At 42.1% G+C, this 19,257-nt stretch overlaps 1 protein-coding gene across 2 annotated transcripts in view; it reads right to left on the bottom strand.

Moving 5' to 3' along the window:
- Window positions 1–3,535: 3,535 nt before the first annotated feature.
- The window catches only part of EPRS1 (glutamyl-prolyl-tRNA synthetase 1), a 206,048-nt gene continuing 190,326 nt past the window's right edge, over window positions 3,536–19,257 (bottom strand). The window contains exons 31-34 of one of the 2 annotated variants that reach the window (XM_033937456.1): window positions 14,060–14,220; window positions 10,911–10,989; window positions 7,897–7,961; window positions 3,536–3,920 (exon numbers count right to left, since the gene is read on the bottom strand). In XM_033937456.1, coding sequence (XP_033793347.1) covers window positions 3,770–3,920; window positions 7,897–7,961; window positions 10,911–10,989; window positions 14,060–14,220 — 456 coding nt within the window. In that variant the 3' untranslated portion in view covers window positions 3,536–3,769. The remainder of the gene's footprint in view (window positions 3,921–7,896; window positions 7,962–10,910; window positions 10,990–14,059; window positions 14,221–19,257) is intronic. The other variant, XM_033937457.1, reaches the window with a different exon arrangement.

The following is a 19,257-nucleotide window of genomic DNA, read 5'->3' on the forward strand; positions in this document are numbered from 1 at the left end:
AACCTACATCAGTGGTCTAAACACCCAGAGATGCTCCTTTCCATGTGCACTTTTTCTCCTGCTGCAAAATGAAATATTTGAACAGGATTGAGGAGTGTTTGTTTCTGTCTTGCAGAGATGTGTGTGAATTTTGAACACCTTCACATTTTGCAGTCCGTGTCATTTTATTAAAAGATGTAGGTCAGGGTATTTCTGCATTTGTTTCTCCCCCTCCCCCTTTTTACAAAAGCGCAGAAGAGGTTTTTAATGCCAGCCAGCGTGTTGAATGCTCAGCGCTGCTCCGACACTCATAGGAACTTTATGACTGCTGGAGCAGCACATTCAACATGTTGGCCGGTGCTAAAAACCTCTTCGGCGCTTTTGTAAAATAGGTTTGTTTGCTTCATTTTAAAGCAAAAGCACAGAATTTTTACAAAGGTCTGAAAGTCATTGCAAGTGACAGAGCAGACAAGTCAGCTGAAAAAATTATCGCCAGAAAATTGGCTCACAGCTCAACTGATTATATTTGTTTCTTGATGTTTTGTATTGAACATTGTTTCGCATTTGTATTTGTGAACTTTAAAATTCAATAAATCTATTTGATAAATAAAAAAAAAATCACCACATACTAACACCAGAACAATTTGGTTTTCTTGAACAAAGTACATTTTCACTGTTAAAACCCCAAAGATTTATATTTATGGCTTCTAAGGGGTTTCTAAATTGTAAATTTAGGGTTTATTTTACAGCTCATTACATGTTCTTTGATGACAAAAAAAATCAGTATCAGTGCTAAGTATCCTCTTTGGTTGAATCAAATACATCCATTCCTGCAGTTAGCAATCATCAGTACAGAAAAGGCCCAGTGGAGAACCCAAAAAGGCAGCAAGGCAATGTGTGATCCTTTTCCAATAAATGCCTATTTATTTTTTGTATAAAAGGTGCTTTATCCATGTTTAACAGTTAAAAAATTAAAATCTGAAGCCCAATTTACAGTTATACAGGTTACGTAGCACCTTTGTAGTTAAAGTCCCCGTTTCATTTTGGCAAGAATTCATGACTCGTTACAGCTCAGTAACATGCACCAAACAGTTTGGTTGAGTCTGGGCCTAAAAGGTCTTTTAACAATTTCTTTCAGTCACTGGAATAGCAGGTGTGTGTGGATTAAAAATGTAATTAAAGCTGCAGAGGACACTGCATACTGGGACATATTCTATGAACATTTACTACCAATATTCTGATACTACCTGTAGATTTCAGTACAAGGGGTGGGTGAGGCTTTTGGGGTATGAATGTGGTTGACATTTTGCCTCTCCCCTCAGGCTGGGTGCCGGCTAGATATTATCTTTGGGGCGTGATGTTGATTGTGTAGTCTCTTGCTCTGTGTGGTTCTGGATTGTTAATATAAAACTATGTTTGAATATCTGTGTCATTAAAATGAGATAGAAATAGTAACTGCAAGTTCTACCTTAGGTCCATTTATCAATTACACACTCCTTCACAAAGTGCCAAGAAGGTGGTGCTCCCGGTACATAATAAAGTACCTGTATCTAATATTTAAACCGCTTTGATTGTAACCTCAGAAAGGCAGTATACCAAATCTCGTCCCCCATCCATCTCCTTAACTCTTGGGCTATCATTGGTTTCTTGATCTCCCCAAGTGGGGGAGAAGAATAAGGCTCTCTCTTCCTCCCACCACCCCCTTAAAATAAAAGATGTGGTTGATTTTCTGAAAATGTGGGATTTGCTGTGCCTCGGTGCATACATTACATTACTGTTTTCTATCCCACCAATACCTTTCAGTTCTAGGCGGTTTACAAAAAGAATTGGTCTGGGCTTTCCCAGGGAGCTTACAAGGTTGATACATAGAATGAGCTTACAAGGATTGATAGATAGCATGAGCGATGGGATATGGGCAAGGGTTGATAAGGTTTAGTTAGACCATTTGACAATTTTTTTTTGAAGTACATAGTTTTCCAGTTCTTTCTTGAATGTTTTAGAGTTGGTCTTCGTGGTCAGTAGCTTGGAGAGGTGGCAGTCTATTTTTGCTGCTCTGGTGGCCAGTAGTTCGTCATATTTTTTTTTGCTCTGTATGCCTTTTACTCTCATCTCTCCACAATTCAGCATGGAAAGGACTTCTGCTCACCAAGCTAACATCCCATGCAAGCCAATTCTCTGGCATTCTATTACCTTGGATTAAGTGGCTATAGAAAAAGAAGATGATTATAATGAATTAGGCTCAACACAAGCTGTGATGAAATGATCTGTAATACACTCAGTATAATAATTTTCTAACCACAATTCACTAGTTGCCTAGACCAGTGGTTCCCAACCCTGTCCTGGAGGAACACCAGGCCAATTGGGTTTTCAGGCTAGCCCTAATGAATATGCATGAAGCAAATTTGCATGCCTATCACTTCCATCATATGCAAATCTCTCTCATGCATATTCATTAGGGCTAGCCTGAAAACCCGATTGGCCTGGTGTTCCTCCAGGACAGGGTTGGGAATCACTGGCCTAGACTAAGATTGTTGTTTTTTTGGTTTTTTTTACTCAACTAACCTTCATGGGCTCCTTTCATTGGGTCATTTTGAATTTTTATAACATGTAAAAAATAATAACTGCCACTGCTTTCTTTCTCCCCTCCGCCCCCTAATACACACTTTTTTTAATACTAAAGCCTAAACAATTATGGTCAGGGAGATGAGAGGATTCATAATGTTCCTATACAAGAATGGTGCAGGAGGATAGTAAAGAACTATTTGCATCACAGGTCCTTATAAGATACATACCATCTCTCTTTAGAGCTCTATTCTATAAATATTTTAGGCATAACATACTTAAAAAGAGTCAATTAGAATGAGTAAAGTTTTTATGTCCATATTGATCTAGAAAAGTCCAGGGTGAACATTGTTGAGATGGTTGAGATGGCGATGGGAAGTCGTCTCTTTTTTCTTTGGCAGCTTGTTCATATTTTTTATAGAGACAAAGAGAATTCCACCAAAAGGTGTAGTTCAAAAATTGAGCAGATTTCCAATTCTTCAAAACATGTAATATGCCAATAGCAATCAGAAAGTCTATTAATTTAGGTGGACAATCCGATTCCGTAAAACATGGATGATGTGAGCGTAGAATTATCACATCAAAAGAGATATCTGAAGAACAGTTGGTGATTTCCTTCATAGTTTTCCATATCTGAAACCAAAAAGGTTTCACCCTAGACTTTTCTAGATCAATATGGACATAAAAACCTTACGCATTCCAATTGACTCATCAATGCTTCCTTTATTTCTTCTCTCCTTTTCTTTTTATTCCTTTTTCTTGCTCTATTCTTATGAGTGTTCAATGTTTCAATGTTAAACATCATGTTAGAGAATTATTTGATGTTATTCATGTTTATATTGAATCGTGGATATGTTTCTTATTAATAGTTTGGTAATTTTCAAAATTCAATAAAAGTTTTGACCCAAAAACCCCCCCAAATATACTTAAAAGAAAAAAAAAACCCAGTCACCTCAAGTAACAGAAGAAAAAAAGAACAAAAAACACGAAAGCATACGAGTTCATAGGACATATTTTATTGTTAGGCTTCTTTATAGCAGTCTTTTAGCTGTGTTGCTGCTATCTTTGTCACCACAAGACCACTGGAAGTTCACTGGTTCTCTTGCTTTCTTAAGGGTCACTTAAAAAGGTCACAAAATGGAAAGCATTAGTCAAGGTTCAGTCTTATTATATTAAAAAATATGCAGCTTAAGAATGGCGCAGAGGAAAGGTAGATTTCACTTCATCACTAGTAGCTACGGCCAAAGAGAGTGTAGAACTTGGCTGGATTTTTGCCACAGACGCAGAGCGTTCCGGCCTGCAACTCACGGAGAGATTTAAAGGGGATACAGAGGCCCTTTGCTCCCATGGATGGGGCCCCAGGCTCCAGATCTTGGTCTCTGCAATAAGAGAGTATTGATTGTTAGCTGGTTAAAACCCTTAAACAGTCATTTGATTTTTTTTTTTTTAATAAAAATAAACTCTTTAGGGGGATTCAGCACAGAATGTATTAAAGTTGCTTTCTTTCGTTAGTATATTGTAACAGAATCTAAGCCAGATACATGCACTACTTTTACACAATTTCATTTTCTGCTGTCACATGTGCCCAGGTCACTGTCAGTTTCAGAAGTTTTGAAAACGGGCTGATGGGGACTGAGGAATATAAAATCAAAGCCAGATTAGAAACATGACGGCAGATAAAGGCCAAATGGCCCATCCAGTCTGCCCATCTGCAGTAACCCTTATCTCTTTCTCTCTCTGAGAGATCCCAAATGCCTATACCAGGCCCTTTTAAATTCAGACACAGTCTCTGTCTCCACCACCTCTATAGAAACATGATGGCAGATTAAGGCCAAACAGTTAATGAAAAAAACCACACTATTAGAATGTTAAACCTTTCAAACAAAGGAAGCCCACAACTTTTATTTTCAAATCTGTCTATTAATATCAGAGGTAGATTAAAGTTCAAAACTGAGAGATTAAACCACTTCAGCTATGGAAATTCTAAGGAAAATATCCTTCCTCTCAAATAAAAATGGCCCTTGAATCCTTCAGGAAAAAAAATCAACTGTGATCCAATAGCTTAACAACTAATCATCAACTCATTGGTGGTGTTACAGGCAGCAAAACCAGTGCTAAGTTCAGCTCCCACCAGTCAGGCAGACAGCTAAGGCAGCAATGAAGCAAAATACACTGCTCTTGGTGCCCTCTGCTGGCTGGAACAGTTAGGAACAAATCTATCATTCTTAGCCAGCGGTCTTAAACACGCGGCCCACAGGCCGCATGTGGCTCTCCAGGTTTTATTTGCGGCCCGCGGTCTGGAGGCGATCATTCTCTTCTTTTTGGAGCAGCAGCCGGCTCGTTCGTTCAAAGCCGCGGGTTGGCGGCTCCTTGCGCTATCCACTCCTGCATCGGAAACTTCTCTGATGTCACAACATCAGAGAGGCTTCAGATGCAGGCACGGATCTCGCAAGGAGCCACCACCCACGGCTTTGAACGAACGAGCCGGCCAGACACGCTGCTGCTCCAGTGGCGTACCAAGGGGGGGGGCGGTCCACTGTTCTCCCTAGAGTGTGGCTCGCGGCTCGTCTAGAGCAGTGGTGCCCAACCTGCTTCCCTTCCCTTCTCACTGCTGCCATTGGGGATCAGGCCGGCACCATTTTTCTTTGATCTCCCTGCTTCTCTTCCCTGCGGGGCCGACCAACTCTCGTGGCCCGACGTCAGTTCTGACGTTGAGAGGACATTCTGGCTAGCCAATCGCTGCCTGGCTGCCCGGAACATCCTTTCCAACATTAGAATTGATGTCGGGCAGCGAGAGTTGGCCCCGTGCAGAAGAGAAGCAGGGAGATCTCGGCCTGTTCCCGATAGCGGCAGCAGCAGCAGCCTATTCCGCGGCGGCGGTGGCATGGGGGAGGGCAGGCAGGAAGGAAGAAAGAAATAAAGAAGGAAGGTGGGGTGGGGACAAGGAGCCAGAAAAAAAAGCAAAAAATGGGGCACAGAGGAAGGAAGAAAGAAAGAAGGAGGGGGGACAGGGAACCAGAAACAAAGCAAAAAATGGGGCACGGAATCAGAGAAAGACAGACAGAGAAAGAAAGAAAAAGTTGGGGGAGGGAATGAGGTCTGGAGGAGAGGAAGCATACAGGAGGCTGAAAGAAGGGAAGAAGTATTGGATGCACAGTCAGAAGAATAAAGTGCAACCAGAGACTGATGAAATTACCAAACAAAGGTAGGAAAATGATTTTATTTTCAATTTAGTGATTTAAATGTGCCAGTTTTGAGAAAGAAAAGATATTGAACTTTAAATGTGGGTGCTGCAGAAAAAAATAGAGTACTTGGAGGGCCGCAGAAAAAATAGTTAATGTCTTATTAAAGAAATGACAATTTTGCAAGAGGTAAAACTCTTTATAGTTTATATATCTTTCCTTTTAACTGTTAAAGGAAAGTTTTATAAACTATAAAGAGTTTTACCTCATGCAAAATTGTCATTTCTTTAATAAGACATTAACTATTTTTTCTGCGGCCCTCCAAGTACCTACAAATCCAAAATGTGGCCCCGCAAAGGGTTTGAGTTTGAGACCACTGTTCTTAGCCATCTTATTTGCCTGCTCTTAGATAACACAGGAAGAGGTACAAAAAATTCCTTTGGCAGGGCATATGCTAAAGACCTAAACACCCTATTTTCCATAGAATCTGAACTGTGATAGAGGGCAGATCACTTTTAACCAGGCCTATAAGCAGATTTAAATCGTGTCAAGTACATTAAGTGGAAGATTGAAATGGTTTATGGAATGCAATTTTTAAATATATGTATATATCTGTCTTATTCATTAAGATTGCATATAGGGCTCCTGTAAACTACCGTTTGCTTTTCTAAAACAGAAAAACATAGCTGAATATACTGAAAGATTAATTTGTAAAAGATCAACTAATTTGTACAGCAGGTAAGCACATATGGCACACTAATTTTCAAAGAGAAAATGCAAGTCACCCAACTTTCCATGGGGGTAATTTTGCACAGATTTCTTGGTTTATTTTAAGCATACATAAGACATTCCTGGAGTGCCAGTTAACTTTTCAAATGAATACGAAAGATATTTGAAAGCATTACTTCCACTGAACAGAAAGCTCTCTCTTGTGCATTCATTATGGATATCTTCAAAACCAGACTGCCTAGGGGGTACTCCAGGAATGGCTTGAGAAAGACAAGCTATAAAGTATGTGCTTAAGTCCAACCACCACCTGAGCCTACCCCTGTGAACACTTCTGTGCAGGTTGGAAAGTCTTATTCACATATAGTGTATGAACTAGAGGTCTGCACGGGAATCCCCCCTTAACTCCCACGGGGACCCCCCTCTGGCCCACGGGACTCCCACGGGGACCCCCCTCTAGCCAACAGGACTCCCACGGGGATGGAAGACTTTGAAAGCAGGGTTCGTCCATATAATATAATGGACACGTCAGCCTTAGTAAAAGAGGGGGGTTTATAAGTTAATTACCTGAACAAAAAAAGGGTTCCACCAAAGAGATTCCACAAGGAAAACAGCAGTGCAAACACAAAAGAAACTGTGGAATTGATGATCCTGTCAGAAGTAATTGCTGCTTTTTATGGGGACGGGCGGGGATGGAGGTAATTCCTTGCGGGGATGGGTGGTGATGGAGAGGATCCCGACGGGGACGGGTGGGGACGGAGAGGATCCTGGCGGGGACGGGTGGGGATGGAGAGGATCCTGGCGGGAACAGGCGGGGATGGGTGGGATTTCTGTCCCCGCGCTACTCTCTAGTATGAACATACTTTTATGTGCATAAGCTCCCAGGAAATACCTTCCAAAATAACCCCAAAATGCTATGGAGTAAAGCATGCCTCCCAGACACTCTGTGCAGTGGGGATGCCACTGCTTAGATCAGCAAAGCAGTTCTCTGCAGGCAGGGTCAGGGAAACTTTAGAGAAGCAGTATGCACATAATCCAAGGAGAACTTATATTAAAGTTTCCAAGTTTATTTTTCATTTGATATACCGCCCATTGACACAGCTATCTGAGCGGTTTACAATCTAATCAGGTAGTCTAAGTATTTTCCCTATCTGTTCCAGGGGGTTCATAATCTCACTATGGTACCTGGGGCAACGGTTGGGTGACTTGCCCAGGATTACGAGAAGCAGCGCTGGGATCAAACCCAAAGCCTCAGGGTTCTCAGGTAGCAGTTTTAACCACTAAGCCACTCCTGTGCACTGAAAAGGGAAGGAACTGCATGCAGGAAGATAGGTATGCAATCAACTCTAACACGCTATTGTTACTGACACTCCATGGCACTTTTTACTGAGTGTAAGTGTCCCTTTCTATATCACTTTCTCCTAAAGCAAACATTTTGCACAGTTACCTGGCTGTGGCCTTCTTTATCCAGTCCTCACAGTCAGTCTCACCACAGAAGGGAATCTGCACAATCTAGAATTGTAAAAATGGCTCAGTGTTTACAAAGAAATGTCTCAGTATTGCATTTTTAAACCCTGCTTAATTCCTGAGGAAGCTCTTACATTCATTTTCTTCTACTCTAGGTTTTTTTTTTAAAAAATTTGTGTTCTCACAAAAAACTGCCTAACCACTTGTGCAAAAAATTTACTGGGATATTATTCTTACTTTCCAAAACTATAAAGAATTTCTTGGCAGTGAACCTTTTATTTGCTCAGACCCACGAGTCCAGCCCTTGTATTTTATAGCACCAGTTACTGTGGAAAATGCCCTCGGCATTGTAGAGTACAAAAATAATGACATCCTGTTTGTGTTTCTGATTTTGTTTGTGACTTTTTTACGTGGCTCCCTGGCTGTAAGCATACATTTCCTCACCTTAAGTTCCATTTCTGTCAGTCGGTCAACATTTGCAGAGACAACTGAATGCTTTTTAATTAGATTGCGGAACGCTGATATTAAAAAAAATCTGTTTCCTTTTCTCCTTTACCACAGATAAGAAATACTGTTTTACTGTACAGAACATGCTGAATGTGCTGAATGCATGTGGTAATCAGATCTACTGATGAAATTGGACTTTTACACTACTCATTCCAAAACGGTCACAAGCATTATGGCAGAATTAAAAAAAAAAAAAAAAAAGAACTAGTAACACCACTGCATGGGACCAACACATTCTGGCATCTAGACACACTTAGACATTCATGAATTTGGGCTAACTGGATAACTCTGTCTTGCTTCTTGCCTTGTGCTGCATCTGAGGTATGTTGTGCTGGTAAGGGAAAATGGGTCTCCTCACTGTCTGAATGCTGCATGTCTGAGTGATTTAATAAGATATGCATGACTGTGCAGCAAAGAGTGAATTCATAGCTGCCTACAGCCTTTGCATTATCAATGCATGCATTTCAAGAAAACTTCCATGCTTACTCAGAAGCCAGGGCTATCGGAGCAACTGAAAAAAATATATATATATCAAAGGCAGCTTTACTGAACACACGTGAGCACAAAGTTTGCAAGATTGAATCTCTGGAACCTGATGAATCACGTCACTTATGTATTAACTCAGAAACTGATGATAGATAATGGCCGTAAAAGCTATTCAGTCTCCCAAGTCTTCCTTCCTTCCTTCTACACTACCGCAGCAAGTACATGCTCTGTAGCTTTCTCTCTGTGGCTTCTCTCACTATGCTACTGCATCACATACATGGTCTGTGGCTTTCCACATGGCTTCCCAGCAACCAAGGATCCTTCTCCTTGCCCCAAAAACCCATGTTTGCCCCTTCTTTTTTCCAACTCCAACAATTCTTTTATCTCCACCACGAATGGTACCAACCATACAGTGTGCAACATTTAAGGACCGACACCTACTTCATTCAGCCAATTGCAAAGTTTACTTTAAGCACCTGTACCAGAGGTTCTTCCAATCTCCCAACACAAGTCCCTCTAATACTTGTATTCTGAGAAATTTAGAAATGACTTCTGGAATACTGGTACCCCTGAGGGTCATGTTGTTTACACTATTAAAGGAACTTCTTACACACCATATGCACTATTTAGATCTTAACTGGATGTCAACTGCAGAGCATGGGAGTCACTGGGAAGCTATTTACGCAATTCCACATCTATTTAAAGTCACCTTTTTTTTTCACCATATACAAAAAAACAAAAATTCTCATGCAGTTTCTACCCATATACAAGGATAGTGGTTATTCCGATTTTATTTATAAAGAATTTTTTTTTACTAAAATCGCTGGTTCCATTTATTATTCCTTTCATAGATAATCTGTGTTGGAAACATCTAGTCTCTGTCTCATTTCAGTCTACAGATTCCCCTGTATTCTATTTGAGTCATCTCTGTCTTTTCCATGGAGTCTGCCTTCTCCAACTACTTATTTATTGTAAGGACAATTTGTGACTAATTTCTACACAGTATCTCAACTACTCGTGCTCTTTGTTTTATACTATACTTTTAAGATCTACAAGGGATCTTCAAAAAGTTTCCTCACTTCTCATGAACACTATTTATTAAATATCTCAAAAGCAAATTATATCACTTTTCCACAGGTGAGCCGACTTGCCTGACTGACTCCAATAGGCTTTTAGGCCAGCTGCAATTATTTCATAAATTCCTGAAAACTTTGTTGTTCTCGCAATTTTTAAATGGTTTAACTACAGCCTCAACGAAATGATATAGTTATTTTTCTTATGCTTTTCTTATGTACTTTAGTTTTTAATTAGTTCTTCCTTCTCCTATGTTTTCTGCTATGTACTCTAGTCTTAATTGTATGTGAACTGAGTCGAGCTCCACTGGGAGATGACCCGGTATATAAACCAAAAATTAGATTAGTCACATGACTTTCTACAATATGCCCTCTTACCACTTCTCCTGCCCCAACCATTTACCATGAAAATATGAAAGTGCAGAAACTTTTGGAAGAACCCTCATATTTTTAAAATAAACTTTTAAGCTTACCACAAGCAACACAACCACTACGGAAATGGTCTAATCTGTGTCTTTCCATGCTGTCTTTCTGCATGCACTCTGATACTAATCCACCTCTTCTTTTAGCTATAGATACAGGTTCCACGATTTGGTGACCCTCTTCCAGTAAAATCTTCTCATCTGTACCTGACTCCGATCTGTCCCAAATTAACAGAACTTACTCCTCGATTGCTCTGTTCTTATCTTTTTTAATTCTCAATGTATTTAAATACAAATTATAGGCCTCCAGCAAAACCAAGTGATTTGATATTTAGAAGTATTTTAGAGTGGGGGAGGAAAACAGCGATAAAGCCAAAAGCTGCTCAGTGAATTCTAATACAGCAAATGTGTGTGAGAAAAGCAGATCTCAAGAAGACCCTCTCGATACCTCATGAACTGCTGTGCCATGCAGAAAAAAGCCTCTGGTAGTTAGCTTCTTTGCCTACCTTGCCAGAATCAAGCTCTTTTTGAAACCCCTCCATTGTGTCGGTTGCAACCATGTGGTCCTTAAGGTCTTTTAAGGCTCTAATGAAAGAAAAAAAAGTAAACCTTTTAGTGACTAAAGACAATTCCATGAGGTCAGCTGTGTCCGTCCATAGGAAAGGCTAACATCTTGTTCTGTTCTTAGATACTTATTGAGAATATATATAGGAACAAACACAGTTCATAATATAGCTTTCCTGAGAAGTTACAGCTTTAGTTTAAAAGAAACCCTGGATCTTGAAGTTTTAGCAAATTCACCAATTGGACCATTTAAAGGAACCACTCTTATATAAGTGGTGCTGATCCCAGAATCCTGTCCAATCCAGTTCACTTGAATGTGCCTTCGATGCTATTGGAAAAATTGATTTTGGTTTAAGAGGGCTATATTGAGAACAAACTCTGTATTGCAGCATTTACAAAAGCACAAATATTGATTAAGATTTAATAATGTATTGATTATTATTTAATAATGTCTGTATTGAAACCATCCCAGGAAACGCAAACTCTGTATTGTAACACCATTACAAAGCTCATATAAACCGCTCTGAATTGACTCCCCCAGTCATTAGCTGCGGACATGATAGCAATGTTTTAGAGCAAAGAACTAGTGTTACATTACAATAGTCTAGTCGGGATAGGATTAGGCATTGCCCTAAAATTCAGAAGGCCTCTGTTTCGAGGTATTTCCTGATAGATCTTAGCTTTCTCAAACCAAGGAAAGATTATTTTATTATTGATTGTATGTGGCTTTTCATGGATAGGTGGTTATCAACTTCTGCTCGTATGATTTGGGATTGTAGTTCTAAAGGAAAGTCTGTGTCATCTATTGTAGTTTTCAGAATGTAGCACGGGTCAATCAAGGGTCATAGCCAAAAGAATTTGGTTTTGTTCCTATTTAGTGTGAGGCAGTGGGTTGAGGCCCAGTTTTCTATGATGTGGACACATTTTTTGACAGTGGCGAGGGTGTTGGCTGATGCATTCGTTACAGGTAATATGATTGTTATGTCATCTGAATAGGTGAAATGTTTTATTCGTGCAAGATCTAGGTTAGCTCCGAAGGATTGCATTAGAAGGTTGAACTCAAGATGGTGAAAGTGGGGATGCTTGGGGTGCCATCTATCAGAAAGTTCACCATCTTTATGTACAGCACAGTGCTTGATGGTTAAGGAGCCTTGGAACAAAGATAGGACTGGGCCACTAAATCCAAAATCACTGAGGATCTCGGATATTTGATTGGTCTACTAGGTCAAATGTGCTGCTTAGGTCAAATTGGATTATGATTGTGCTGTGACCCTTGCTTAGTAGTTTTTTGCCATGTTACTAGTGCTGCGATCACTGTCTCAGTGCTGTAGTTTTTCCTGAATCCTGATTGTGAAGGGTGGAAGATACTGAAGTTTTATAAGTAGCATTCGATTTATTTATTTTTATTTATTTAATTTTCTATACTGCTCTCCCAGAGGACCTTAGAACGGTTTACATGAATTTATTCAGGTACTCAAGCACTTTTCCCTGTCAGTCCCAGCAGGCTTATACTCTATCTAATGTATCTGAGGCAACTGGGGGGATTAGGTGACTTGCTCAGGGTCACAAGGATTTGAACCCATAACCTCAGGGTGCTGAGGCTTTAAATTTTAGCTTTAACCACTATGCCACACTCTCTCACTTGAGTTGTTCTGTGACATATCCTATCATCATTTTGATAAATAGGGGATTATATGCAATGAGTTAAGTGCTTAGTGAAAAAAACTTAAAACCAGTTACCTGCTATGAATCTGAACAGTGGTTAAAAGCTGGTTTGCATTTTGTGGAATAGGTTTTTTGCTTTTTGAGAAGACCATGACAGATATGTCTAAAAACGGATATGTCTAAAGCAGTGGTCTCAAACTCAAACCCTTTGCAGGGCCACATTTTGGATTTGTAGGTACTTGGAGGGCCTCAGAAAAAATAGTCTTATTAAAGAAATAGTCTTATTAAAGAAATGACAATTTTGCATGAGGTAAAACTCTTTATAGTTTATAAATCTTTGCTTTTAGCTAAGTCTTAATAATAATATTGTAATTTATAGCTAAAGAGACATATGATCAAGAAACTGTTTTATTTTACTCTTGTGATGATAATAAACATACCGAGGGCCTCAAAATAGTACCTGGCGGGCCACAAGTTTGAGACCACTGGTCTAAAGCCAAAGACTGAGTATCCCAGCTTTAAACATATATGAGTCTTACCTCTATCAAGTCTGTATGGTGCTTAAAAGCTGATATGCCTAGAATTTGTGCAAAAGGCAAAGTATGATAATTTGCAATAAGTTGGAATATTGATATGCATGGCTCAGACTTAAAAACCATATGCAGAGCCAAGTATCGATTACCTGTAATGTGTTTGAACATATAATTAAGAATTAACCATGCAGGAAACTAAGCTCTGTTTACTTGCAATGATTAATATTTGTAATTAAGTTAAGTTTTCCATTTGTTGCATGCCTGCACAGAAAGTTGGAGATTTTTTCAGAAGTATAATGGAAAGTGGCATATTAGAGTATATCTGATGTCTTTTCTTCCCTTGAGATTATAAATTTGCTGCATTAATTATTGAAATAAAGTGAACTTTTTTTATTTCTAATTTTTCATTATTTGTCTTCACTACTTCACACAAGTTGTAGACTACAACTTTCTTTGGATCAACAAAAGATTCAGCACAAGAAGCTGTACCACCAAGTTTATGTTGCTGAAATATTACAGATATATTACACTACAGGTCCAGTGTTGGCTTACAAACAAATCAGTTCACAGATGTCCAGTGTTGAATAACCATTTCACATGTCATCCAGTAGGCTCACTGTCAGGACAACAGATGCCCCAGGCTACAAAAGAAGGAACCCCCTTCGAAGATATGGCAGCCATGTATAAGCCCAGTAGTGCTCTCACGGCTACAGTAGCTGCATAGTGGGCTGGCAGCCTCTCTGGTGTGGGAGTGCATTAGCCACCCCTGAGACTGACTCCCTGTGCAGTCACCTGTCTCTGACAGCCCCCCATTATACACTTCCGAGTATGTTACCCAGTACTCAGTATCCAATACATTAGGGTATAAAGTAAAACCCGACACCACAGCCTACCTGTTGTAAAGATTTGAATGGATCGTCTCCAAAAGATCTCTGAGTTTATCTTCCGCCTCATTTTCAGCAATGGTCAGCTTTTCTCCAGTATCTCGCCTGACAGCCACAAACTGACTATTTTTCATGTCTCGGGGGCCTACCTCCAGCCTGACTGGAACACCCTATAGAGAGAGGAAAAGAAAGCAAATTCAGTTCTTATGCCTTTGACCTACTTTCACCACAGCAAAATATATTTTATTAATGCACCCACTTACACTTTCTACATCTTTTACAAAAGCATAATACTGTACAGTCTTTTTTGTTTTTTACTAGGTGTCCAGAAGGAATTTACTTTCAAATTCTTTTCTGTTACTTTGGACTCGCCAAAAAAGCAAAGTATGATCCCAGGACAAAGTTTAAGAATCCCCCTTTCAAAGTCTGATCTATAAACCTGCCTTGGCTTCATACTTTACATGTGTTGGCACATAGGATTCTACCAGTTATAAAGCATGGCAGTGACCTGATTCATTTGGCTGAATAATGATGGGAATGGATTCATAGGATGAACTTTAAAAATATATTAAAAAAGGGCCCAATCTCACCATCTCAACAATAAAATTCATAATGAAAAAAGTGGCAAATGAACCGTGTAAAAAAAAATAAGCTGCTAGTATTGCAATCTGACGAAAACTCAGATTCTTCTGAAATATCTTGAATGTGATGCTAACAGATATTCATTCATTTTTCTATACCGTTCTCCCAGGAAAGCTCAGAACGGTTTACATGAATTTATTCAGGTACTCAATTTATCTGATGTACCAGGGGCAATGGGGGGGGGGGGGATTAGGTGACTTGCCCAGGGTCACAAGGAGCAGCGTAAGTTTGAACCCACAACCCCAGGGTGCTGAGTCTGTAGCTTTAACCACTGTGTCACACTCTCCCCCATATTGATTCTGCAGAGAAAACTGCACAAATAAGACACCAAAAACGTACAGAATAGATGATAGTACATAAAGACCAATTTGGTCCATTCAGTCTGACCCTGTACTCTAGTCTACACTGTTAAAGATCTATCCCAATCACAGAAATGCAACTTTTTGCAGGATGATCATTTATTTATTAATTATTTGTTCGTTCAATTTTTTATACCGTTCTCCCCAGGGAGCTCAGAACAGTTTTACATGAATTTATTCAGATACTCAAGCATTTTCCCTTATCCAAATTCGTACTATCTTCCTCCTTCACTCCCTACCATCCAGATCTGCCATTCTTAATCCATCACCCACTCTTATCTAAACAACTTATGCTTTTCCCCCCAGGTTTGACAAATTCAAGAGCAAAATATTTCATTAGTTAGGGCAGGGGTAGGCAATTCCGGTCCTCAAGAGCCGGAGACAGGTCAGGTTTTCAGGATATCCACAATGAATATGTACGAGATGGATTTGCATGCACTGCCTCCTTGAGATACAAATCTATCTCATGCATATTTATTGTGGATATCCTGAAAACCTGACCTGGCTCCGGCTCTCGAGGACCGGAATTGCCTACCCCTGAGTTAGGGGATGTGTATTTAGATTAATTTAACTGGGAAATGGTTCACAAAACAGACATTTTCATGGCTGTTTGGTGGTTCCAAAAGAAATGAATGATGTTCACCCAAAAAATCTGAAGTCTATGGAATAAGCAATCCAATACTTTTTGACCTCAGTAGCTTGCTGAGCTGTGCTGCCTAGCTCCTCTCTGGATGCCTTGGGATCTTGCTGCTGCTGTCACTGCCTGGCCTACTTCTCTCCTGGTTCAATGTATTCAATATCTAGGGTGCCTGTTTTGCCCCACTTTTGCTGTTCATGACACTCTTGCTGTTCTTTTGGCTCAGTGCCACTCTTCTTCTTGCCTTGCTCTACACTCTTATGTCAAGCCCAAGAGTGACTTCACTGCTCTGAGGAGCATGACGTTATGAATCTCTTTATGCCTCTGTTCTTGCGCTCTGTGAATTGTGGTTTCAATGTCTCTCTTATTGCTGCGATTACAAGTGATATATTACATTCTCCTGATGCTTTGGGGGTCTTCATACCACTGATGGTGCTCTTTTGGTGCCTTGGGCTGTTCATGCCATTGTTCATGCTGCTTTATTCATCATACCTTTCCAGTAGTAGCTGAACGAATTATAAAATAATATACTATATAGCACAGTTACTTACCGTAACAGGTGTTATCCAGGGACAGCAGGCAGATATTCTTAACACATGGGTGACGTCACCGACGGAGCCCTCGGTACGGACCTTTTAACTAGAAGTTTCTAGTTGGCCGCACCGCGCGTGCGCGAGTGCCTTCCCGCCCGACGGAGGAGTGCGTGGTCCCCAGTTAGGATAAGCCAGCTAAGAAGCCAACCCGGGGAGGTGGGTGGGACTTAAGAATATCTGCCTGCTGTCCCTGGATAACACCTGTTACGGTAAGTAACTGTGCTTTATCCCAGGACAAGCAGGCAGCATATTCTTAACACATGGGTGACCTCCAAGCTAACAAAGAGGGAGGAGGGATGGTTGGCCATTAGGAAAATAAATTTTGTAACACAGATTGGCCGAAGTGTCCATCCCGTCTGGAGAACGCATCCAGACAGTAGTGAGTAGTGAACGTGTGAACTGAGGACCAAGTGGCCGCCTTGCAGATTTCCTCGATGGGCGTGGAACGGAGGAAAGCCACAGAAGCAGCCATAGCTCGGACTCTGTGGGCCGTGACAGATCCTTCCAGAGAGAGACCGGCCCGAGCATAACAGAAGGCAATACAGGCAGCAAGCCAATTTGAAAGTGTCCGTTTGGAGACAGGACGGCCCAAACGGTTGGGATCGAAAGACAAAAAGAGCTGAGGGGATGTTCGGTGAGCTCTGGTACGATCAAGGTAGTAAGCAAGGGCACGCTTACAATCCAGCGTGTGCAACGCCTGTTCTCCAGGATGCGAGTGAGGCTTAGGGAAGAAGACGGGAAGCACAATGGACTGGTTGAGGTGAAAAGCTGAGACCACCTTGGGAAGGAATTTAGGGTGGGTACGCAGAACAACCTTGTCATGGTGAAAAACAGTGAACGGTGGGTCGGCAACCAGTGCATGCAGTTCGCTAACCCTCCTGGCAGAGGTGATGGCAATTAGGAAAAGCACCTTCCAGGTAAGAAGCCTGAATGAAGCTGTGGCAAGAGGCTCAAACGGAGGTTTCATGAGAGCAGAGAGAACCACATTCAGGTCCCAGACGACGGGAGGAGGCTTGAGAGGCGGTTTGATGTTGAAGAGCCCTCTCATAAATCTTGAAACCAGAGGATGAGCCGTGAGGGGTTTTCCGAGAATAGGCTCGTGAAACGCAGTGATGGCACTGAGGTGGACTCTGATGGAGGTGGTTTTGAGGCCAGCGTTGGACAGCGAGAGCAAATATTCCAAGACAGTTTCCACCGCCAAAGAGGTGGGTTCTTGCTGATGCCGGAGACACCACGAGGAGAATCTGGTCCACTTCTGATGGTAACATTGGAGAGTGGCCGGTTTCCTGGAGGCGTCCAAAATGAGGCGGACCGGTTGAGATAGATTCTCCGGAGAGGTCAGCCCGAGAGAAACCAAGCTGTCAGGTGGAGGGAAGACAGGTTGGGATGTAGTAGAGACTGATTCTGCTGTGTAAGTAGAGTAGGAAACACAGGAAGAGGAATGGGCTCCCTGGAGCTGAGTTGAAGCAGAAGGGAGAACCAGTGTTGACGAGGCCACCGAGGGGCGATGAGGATCATGGTGGCATTGTCCTTGCGGAGTTTGGACAAGGTCCGCAACATCAACGGAAGTGGAGGGAAGGCATAGAGGAACCGATCCCTCCAGTTGAGCAGGAATGCATCCGGGGCCAGACGGTGAGGAGAGAAGAGTCTGGAACAGAATTGGGGCAGCTGATGGTTGTGAGGTGCTGCAAAGAGGTCCACCTGCGGAGTGCCCCATCGAGCAAAGATGGAGAGTAGAGTCGGAGGGTCCAACGTCCACTCGTGAGGTTGAAGGATGCGGCTGAGATTGTCGGCCAGAGAGTTCTGTTCGCCCTGGATATAGACCGCTCTGAGAAAGAGATTGCGGTCCGTGGCCCAGGTCCAGATGCGCAGAGCCTCCAGACAAAGGGGGCGAGATCCGGTGCCGCCTTGCTTGTTTATGTAGTACATGGCGACTTGATTGTCTGTGCATAGGAGGAGGACTTGAGGACAGAGAAGATGTTGGAAAGCCTTGAGGGCGTAGAACATGGCTCTGAGTTCCAGGAAATTGATGTGATGACGACGCTCCTGTGGGGTCCAAAGTCCCTGGGTGCGTAGATCTCCCAGGTGAGCTCCCCACGCGTAGGGGGACGCATCTGTGGTGATGATCATAGAGTGGGGGGGCAGATGGAAAAGAAGACCCCTGGAAAGATTTGAGGAGTTCAACCACCATTGGAGAGATTGCTGAAGAGATGATGTCACAGAGATGGGATGAGAAAGAAGATCCGTAGTCTGTGACCACTGGTTGGCGAGCGTCCACTGAGGTGTACGAAGGTGGAGACGAGCCAGAGGAAGGACATGCACTGTCGAGGCCATGTGACCCAGGAGGACCATCATCTGTCGAGCAGGAATGGAGGGATGCATGAGTACCTGACGGCAGAGATGGAGCAGGGTCTGCTTGCGATCGGAGGGGAGAAAAGCCCTCATTAGCGTGGTGTCCAGAACTGCTCCAATGAATTGAAGTCGCTGGGTGGGAAGCAGATGCGACTTGGGGTAGTTGATCTCGAACCCCAGGAGGTGGAGGAGAGAGATGGTGTGATGAGTAGCCTGTAGCACAAGTGGAGACGTAGGTGCTTTCACCAACCAATCGTCCAAATATGGGAACACCTGGAGGTTGTGAGACCTGAGGAAGGCCGCTACCACTATAAGGCACTTGGTGAAGACCCTGGGTGAGGAGGCGAGGCCGAACGGTAGCACCTTGTACTGATAGTGGTGGTGCAGTACCTGGAACCGCAGGTAGCGGCGAGAATGTTGATTGATGGAGATGTGAGTGTAGGCCTCTTTGAGGTCCAGGGAACATAGCCAGTCGTGTTGAGAAAGAAGAGGGTAGAGCGTGGCAAGGGAGAGCATTCTGAACTTCTCCTTGACCAGACACTTGTTGAGGTTCCTGAGATCGAGAATGGGACGGAGGTCTCCCGTCTTTTTGGGTACCAGGAAGTAGCGGGAGTAGAATCCCTG

Source organism: Geotrypetes seraphini, chromosome 3 (genome assembly GCF_902459505.1).
Source record: "Geotrypetes seraphini chromosome 3, aGeoSer1.1, whole genome shotgun sequence".
NCBI lineage: Eukaryota > Metazoa > Chordata > Amphibia > Gymnophiona > Dermophiidae > Geotrypetes > Geotrypetes seraphini.